This window comes from Berghia stephanieae, chromosome 8 (assembly GCF_034508935.2).
Source record: "Berghia stephanieae isolate SIO BIC M18660-M18661 chromosome 8, UCSD_Bste_1.3, whole genome shotgun sequence".
NCBI lineage: Eukaryota > Metazoa > Mollusca > Gastropoda > Nudibranchia > Aeolidiidae > Berghia > Berghia stephanieae.
Window position 1 is genome coordinate 53,422,099 of NC_088367.1, and position 8,706 is coordinate 53,430,804.

General features: G+C 38.2%; 1 protein-coding gene across 1 annotated transcript; it reads right to left on the reverse strand.

Annotated features, from left to right (window-relative positions):
- Nucleotides 1-333: 333 nt before the first annotated feature.
- On the reverse strand, nucleotides 334-8,492 carry LOC144979064 (uncharacterized; the record flags this gene model as incomplete). The annotated part of the gene is made up of 3 exons (XM_078925678.1): nucleotides 334-461; nucleotides 5,667-5,786; nucleotides 8,341-8,492. Coding segments are annotated over 3 exons (399 nt in total), but the record flags the coding sequence as incomplete, so codon positions are not given.
- Nucleotides 8,493-8,706: the final 214 nt, after the last annotated feature.

Sequence of the window (8,706 nt, forward strand, 5' to 3'; positions counted from 1 at the left end):
TACTACTACTACTACTACTACTACTACTACCACCATCACAACTACCACCACTACTACTACTACTACTACTACTACTACTACTACTACTACAACTACCACCACTTCTACTACTACTACTACTACTACTACTACTACTACTACTACTACTACCACCACTACTACTACTACTACTACTACTACTACTACTACTACTACTACTACTACTACTACTACTACTACTACTACTACTACTACTACTACTACAACTACCACCACTACTACCACCACCACTACCACCACCACCACCACCACCACCACCACTACCACCACCACCACTCCAACCAATCTCCTTACATTAAACAGAATGATCCATAGCGGCCTTCGTGATGATAGCCTTGAGAAGATTATACCTCTCGTCCTCCGTCAGAGCGTTGCCGGCTGCCATCTCAGCATTGGTCAAATCTGATCGTTTCCTCTTTCCACTACATAAACAACCGCAGCCATGGGAGAGAAAACAATTTTATGGCAATTAAGGTCTACTACTACTCTTTTGTCATAGAAATGAAAGAAAAGTGGGATGTTAAAAAAACTAGTTCCTGTTTCAAAAGGATTCAATAATCTGATGTCACGTCCGTCTAGCAACCAGCAGCTTGGTTCTAAACAAATAAAATCAGGTAATTTGTATTCTTGATGCAGGATAGAACTTTTTCTTATGTCATGTGATCAGAATGTTTCAAAGTCAAAACATGATCAGATTTATAATGTTTGTTATCCTCTGGATAATCTTTCATGCTCGTCGGAGAAGTACTTTATATTGTTCCGATAGTTTAGAACCAGTTACTAAGTTACTATGCGTCAATAAGAGGGAAGTGACGTCACGACTGTTGAATCCCATTGTAAGTGTAAAACCACTGGGCTATAATCTGCCCTTGTCGGTATACACTCGCTTTCGGATCGGAAGGTTAGGGTTCGAGCCTCACTCGACGAATAGTTGAGTCCTTAGAAACGGCTCTTTACTCACATTCTCTCAATGTATTCAAGTGTAAAATGAGTACCTGACCGTTAACAGCGTTGTCCTGTTGGAAAAAAAAATTGTAATATTATCAAACAGGTGTCATTGCTCGTTCTGCATGTTATGTGTTGACGTTGGTCAGGGAGACCCGTTGAGGACGTTTAACTCTCTCCTTACCGGGATTCTCCCCAAAACGTCACACCCAACATATACAGAAATAGATTTATGTCACTCAAACACAATAGCTGTTAGTTCTTGCTATTGCGCTTCAACACATTGATGATATACTTTGACTATATATAGCAAACATTCTTGTTCAAATATTATGATGTACAAAAGAAATCAGAATGATAAAAATGTGGCTGCATCGTAACGGATGAGACGATTTACCTATGGGTGATAAGGGGGGAGGGGGGGGGGGTTAATGGATAGTGCGCTGGAATAATGGATACAAACCTTGTGTGACTCATTTTCTGGTATCAGAGTGATGGCATCTTATTTTCTAGTCTAAATATATGTTGATCAACAATATAGATATATCATATATCTTCGCTCGCTTGCGTCCCATAATCCTCAGAATCTGCATATACATCCTGCTACTGAAATAGTTATGTCACCTTATGATTCAATGTGTGTAACCTACTCCTTCATTGATCGAAGGACTGGTTAAATACATTGTGCCAATGATTTTCTGGTATCAGAGTGATGACATCTTATTTTTCTAGCCTAAATATCTGCTGGTCGTCGATGAAGATCATACATTCCACCCCCCCCCCCCCCCCCCCCCCCCACCCCTGTCATCAAAAGAATATGTCTTTAGTTCCCGCTACGAGAATAGTTATGCCTTTATATGATCGAATATTTGTTACCTTTTCATTATTTATACATTGTTCAAAGTATAGCATTAATAACATGATAACTAACACACATAACGTAAAGGTAGTTGAAACATTGTGGAAAACACGCAACACAATGACGAATAACACAGATGACGTACAAAGTATTAACACATTGTGGAATACACACAACATAATGACAAATAACACAGATGACGTACAAAATGTCAACACATTATTAAATACACACAAATAACACAAAAACCATTTACTTTGTTCACACATTGTGTAATGCTCGAAAGGCAATGGCTAAGATAACACAAATAAGATACATATTGTTAACACATTGTGTAATGTACGTTACGCAATGACAAATAACACACATATCGTACGCAATGTTAACACATTGTGGATGCACGCAACACAACGACAAAAATAACACAAAAGTCATTACACGTTGTGGCAGGCGTGTTCTAAAATTGTAACTGGAAAGCAATTTACAGAAGGAACCAAGTTTATGTCGCTCAGCTCTTTTTTTACTATTTTAGACTTCCTGTGAATAATTAGTTCTCACGTAATTATATCAATTAAACTGGAGACAGCAATATATAAGAGACGCGAAACTTCAGAATTGACAAGACGATTCAACAGTCTGATGTCACGCCGCCTGGCAACGGCGTCCATCTTGGTTCTAAACAAAGAAAATCATTACTTTTTATGTTTCATGCTGGCTAGAACTTTTCATATGCCTTGTGATCAGAATGTGTAAAAGTCAAAACATGATCAAATGTATGGGGTTTTTTTTTCCTCTGGATACGCTTTTATGCTCGCCGGGGAAATATTTCATACGGGCGTCCGCCATTGTCCGATAGTTTAGAGCCAGTGTTACTAAGTTACCATGCGTCATTAAGAAGGAAGTGACGTTACGACTGTTGAACAGTATTGAGTTTTAATAGAAGAAGGTGTGTATCTATTTCATGTCGTCTCAAGTCTGTAAACATCCTCTAGCGCAAGCTCTTCATTTATCATAAAATTTACCAGTCGATTTTTGACCAATCAACACATGGATTTTGAGACACGCCTTAACACGTGCTCGGACAAACATAGTTGGTTGTTTATAAACAATAATGCGAATGGACTCGACCTCTCTCTGGTCGTTGTTATTTTTTTATACTGCCAGATGGGTGAGTAGTTATCACAAGATTTTCTCGATCCATTAAAGTTTTCACATAGTTTTCTGTTTTGGTTCTCTTGATAAAGCCTTAGAACAGTGAGTATTTTACATAGACACAAACCATCGATTGTAAAAAAATACCTGTGAGGTTTGCTATGTTTACCAATCAGTGCCATTGTTTACATTATGACGATTGTCGAGAGGCGTGGTTATCTAGGTGTCTATTGATATTTAGCACGGCTTTTCGCAGCTTCCTATATTCAGTTTGGATGATTTCTTCTCACAAAATTCTCCCAAACTATAATTTTTGTGTGTATTTGTGCGATCGATATAGCGGGCAAAATTGTGTGTGTTTTATTAAAACACATACCATCAATACACGAATGCCATATTTAACGACTTGACACTGAACACCCACACAACATTGAAGGAACCCCTAAGATACATGTCTCCGTATTTTCATTTCAGTCTCCAATTAAACTACAAAGGTCAAAGGCTATAGACAGATTTGAAGATGTCCTTACTTCTTGTTCATTCTTGACAAAGCCACAACCCTGGTGCATAGAGTAAACAATAAACGCCATTGCCAACTGTTCTATAGATATGCCTGTTACACGAATCGATCAGCCCCACAGATTCTGAGTATTACTCACAATTTTAACATGTATTAACCAGACTATAGACATTCAATGTTACACATAGTTTTGTATGTTGGTCCGTTATACTTCCGGATGGCAATTTTGTCAGCTTCTTAGTCAAGCGCACTCTATCTATATATCCCTGTGGCACGAATCAATCAACCTTAAAGATCCTGAGCACTACTCACAATTTCAACAAAGGCGATACATACATACAGTCTTCGAGTGCAGCATGACAGTTCGAACCATCGCTCTGTTAATACTTTGTGATAATTACTCACAAACTGTTGGACTGAAAGCCTTGGTTTCTCGCCATATACTGTCAACAAACTATGGCAAGCACATATGATACACACAACACAGTGTGCGTGTCGCTACACACTTTACAAGTAGATACAACTTACAATGATTTTCAATCTCATGCTGACAATCAACAAAGTAAAAATAACTAATTGTGAGTTACATGCAGTGCGAATATAAAAATAAACATTTCATTTTATGCTTCTAAACGTTGTTCTGATATGTGTGTCGATTATCACTCTTTACAATAGAAGAGTAAAAAGTACTTTTTAAATCGATCATTGTGGAATTAACCAGTAGATATTTTGACCAATCAAAACATGAAATTTGTGACACACCTTCACACGTGCTCGGACAAACATAGTTGGTTGTTTATAAACAATAACGTGAATGAAGTCGACCCCTCTCTGATCATTGTTATTGTTTTCATACCGTCATATGGGTGACTAGTTATCAGACGATTTTCTTGATCACATTATAAATGTTAAGGTTTACACATAATTTTCTGTGTTTGTTCTATAGATAGTTCGAAGATGACGTCACTCAGGCCTTTGTTATTGTTTTGCTATCCGCGTTTGTGAGTTGTTCTCACTAAACTGTATTAACCAGACTATAAAAGTTCACGGTTACACAGAGTTTGTGTGTTGGTCCGTTATACTTCCGGATGGCAATGTTGTGAACTCCTTGGCCAAGCGCATTCTATCTATTGATCAAGCGGTAGAACAGTGAGTATTTTACTTAAGCACAAACCATCGATAGTAAAACATGTGTAGTTTGCTGTGTCTACCAATCACTGCCATTGTTTACATTATGACGATTGTCCGAGAGGCGTGGTTATCTACCTGTCTATTCTATGAAGACATTATACCGATTATAGACAAAAATCCCATCATAATATAAATACAGTTTGAGAAGAATATGCCATAGATAGTGAACTATACTCTTTAAATAAATAATTTTGATTGCTAAATATAATTTGTTATGATGGTTAATATGTCGGTGTGTGTGTGTATGTGTGTGTTGTGTGTGTGTTGTGTGTGTATGTGTATGTGTGTGTGTTGTGTTGTGCGTGTGTTGTGTGTGTGTGTTGTGTGTGTTGTGTGTGTGATGTGTGTATGTATATGTATGTGTGTGTATGTGTGTGTGTTGTGTGTGTTTGTGTGTGTTTGCGTGTCATCATGATCGATGGAATCTTTTCTTTCTTTTTTTTTCTAAATTTAGATTTTTCTCCATTTCTAATTATATTTATCTGTGTGTCAAATTGACAATTTTAGCGGGGTGTCATCACGTTTTGAAAGTAGACTACTCATGTCTAACGAACTTCGAAGTCATTGTCATTTTTAAATCAGCTAAAGGACCCCCCCCCCACCCCCCACCCCACACCCAAAAAAAAATAATCTAAAAGAAGATTTTAATAAATAAGTACGGTGATGACTCGACAACAGAAAGCGGCCGAATACCACGTGGTATGCATGGCGACCGGATATTGCGAGATTGGAGAATTCATAACAAAATCCCTCTTCCAACCAATCAAATCGCAGTATGCAAGACAGAAGAACACACAGACACAATACAAAACAATGTTTTGAGTCGGGCATGTTTCGGGGAGTCGGAAGGTAGCTAGCTGGCCGCCTCGGAGCTCTAGCTGTCCACACATCCACAATACCGACAGCCCCCTGAACTCGACGTCAGACAGACGGTTTCTATTATTAGCACAGTTAACCTACATTTTCTTAGGGTCGAATACACCGTGAGCTACTCTATAGCGGCTGCGCGTCCTCCCACGTGACAGGCCCGATATAGCCTGCAATTCTGCTATCCTTTGATCTGCTGATGACCTTCTTACCCTGAAATGATAACATGTCTGATTGAGAAAATGATCAAAACGTCAACAAAACAAAGGGGGATAAACAATTATTATGAATAAGAAAACAAAGCAAACCATACCAAATGAATAAATTATATAGGAATTAATAGTTAGATATGCACATATATGAAAAGCAAAGCGAAAATAAACGAGGTAGAGTCACGTTTTGAATGTTTGTAAAATATATTTTTCAAATATAAATTCAAAACTTGAGTATATGGAGACTTTTCAAAAGACAGGTGTATAAAATGGTGTAAGAATTAATTACTTCCACCGTTGATAATAACGATAATAATAAAATACCCTTCTATAGCGCTAAATGCCGAAACCCCAAAATAGACATGCAACAGTCGCATATACTAACTATGCAAGTATTACACAATAAAATATTATTATTAATGTTGCACTCCCTGCATCGACTACATCTGATTTATGTTGACCTGTAAATATTTCTCCAAATCGGAAATGACGTCACATCTTCTTTGACAATGATTTCCGGGTCAACAGAGTCAAACAGTGAATGGCGCCAAGCTGAGAGTGATAAAGGGTGTGGGTGTGTGGGGGAAGGGGACATCATTTCTGATCAAGCATTTCCATTCCATTATTATCAGAGAACTGGTTTATTGAATTCAACGGCGGAAGTCTGACTAGTGTAACACATGTGTAATTGTCATGCCGTCATGCGCAATTCATTTCTGGAAATGACTGAAATACTCAGAGATGTTCGAAATTTGGTTGAACTCAATGGCGCTCCACAGGAACTGTTGTGTTGTGTGGAGTGGGGTTTCTGTGGTTGAATTTGCCATTTCAGTGGAAATAATCAAAAAGTTGAAATTTTAACACACACACATACGCAAACACACAAACACACATACACACTCACTCACTCACACACAAAAACCGTAAGTGATGCATGGAGAGATGGAGAGAGAGACAGAGACAGACAGACAGACAGACAGACAGGCAGACACAGTGAGAGAGAGAGAGAGAGAGAGAGAAAGAGAGAGAGAGAGAGAGAGAGAGATGGAAATTAAAACTAAAAACGTAGAAGGGACGGGAGAGGAAGACGAGGATGACAGAGGTGTCATAAAACCTAAGTAAAAGAGTTGGACATTTTGTATTATGAAATCGTATAATTACTGGAATGAAAATCTATTTGAATGTTGTTGTTCAGAAATTATGAGAATTATAAATAACAAAAGTCACACTGAACGGAGGTATCAATTTGATTAAAGAGGACATATTATTTGGACGTTTCGGGTTTTACCCTTTTTCAGCAAAACAAGATTGACGAAACCCGAAAGACGAGTGAGAGGTCAGGGATGAGATGGTGTTGTTAAGGCATATATTCGAAATGGTCTCATGGATTCTTGGCCTCCTATTTTGAGTAAGAAAGTCCATTTTTGTGTCTTCTTTCCCCCTATATCTGGTTTCCAACATGCTTCCTGTCTTTATCTTGGATTGAGATGACTTGGTTTTGTTCTTTCTCTAGACAGAGTCCTTCGCTTGGAGGCAAACAGTCAAATGTTTAGTTATAGTTTCTGGAGATAATATTGTTTTCGTTGTAAATCATCTCTCTGTTATGTATTGTTATATTTGTTGGTTCGAATGTGTTGTAAGCATTTGAGTGGGTTCCTCTTAGTGGGATCCTGTGCTTGTGTCTTTATGAGACTTTTTGGTGATTTCAAACGATGTATAATGATAATATGCTCTTGGAAAAACACACATCTGTTCCTTATTTGTTCCATTCCCTTTTGTCTTACTATTTTTGACGTGTGTGCTTTTAATTTTATATCTAGATTTATTTTGTTGCTATCCCAATTACTTCCTTTTTACAGGTGCTGACATGACCTAAACGCGTCGCACGTGCCGTCACAAGGGACACAACTGCTGACAACCCCAATCCTCAGGAAGCAAAAAAGAGCATTATTCCTTGCCGTCAATTAACTTTTTGGTTGCTTCATGTCATCATGGTAGAGCTGTCGGACTCGAGTCTTTAAGATATTGCGTTTGAATTCCATTGTGGGCAATTTTGTTTTAAAAATGGTATCGTCATCTGCTTATAAGTGTCCGAGTGTTTAAGGAGTTATACCGTGAGGAAGGTCCCGAATTAGATCCCCACTTCAGGCATTTTCTTTTTTTTCCCCTTTGGCATGATCATTAATCCCCAAATTTACTCACTTTCATCAACATGGGTGATTCCTGTTGACATCAGACATTTTCTTTGATGGATTGTCTATCTATATTCCTTCGTGGATCGCCTGGGCGATGGCATCTAATGCTGCTGTGGTAGCGTGAGGCGTATTTCTTTTATAATATAACCAATCTAGGCGTATTTCTTTTATAATATAACCAATCTACATGCAAAACACATCGATAGTCACATGCAAGGCACGCCATGCTATGCGCGCTGTCATCATTATTAATAATAAACCATCATAACAATAGAACCATCATGCAACAAGTACGAGACCACCATTCATTCTATAGCGTCACGGTCAAGGACATTTTTCATGCGAATGACGTCACCAAACCTTGTGTATACGTCAACAACTCCGCACGCGACCTTCTCACACCCCCTTGGTCTGAGGTCACCGCCAAGAGCTATCCACGCTAGATACTCTGCCGTCCTCACGTCTGCCGATTGCCTTTTGGTTCGTGGTCTTTTGTGAATATTCGTTTCAAAAATGGGATTTAACGATAGTTAGTTGTATAAAATTGATAACTCAAAAAAAAAGAAGACAAAACAAAACGAAACAAAAACAAAAAAAAATACACAGAAAATGATATATGTGACCCGTGGTCTCAAAACGGTTTCATGTCGGGATGTTATATAGAATCAATGAAATTGACGTCACTCGGCTTTTTGTTATTCTTTTCAGACCTATAGCTAGATGATT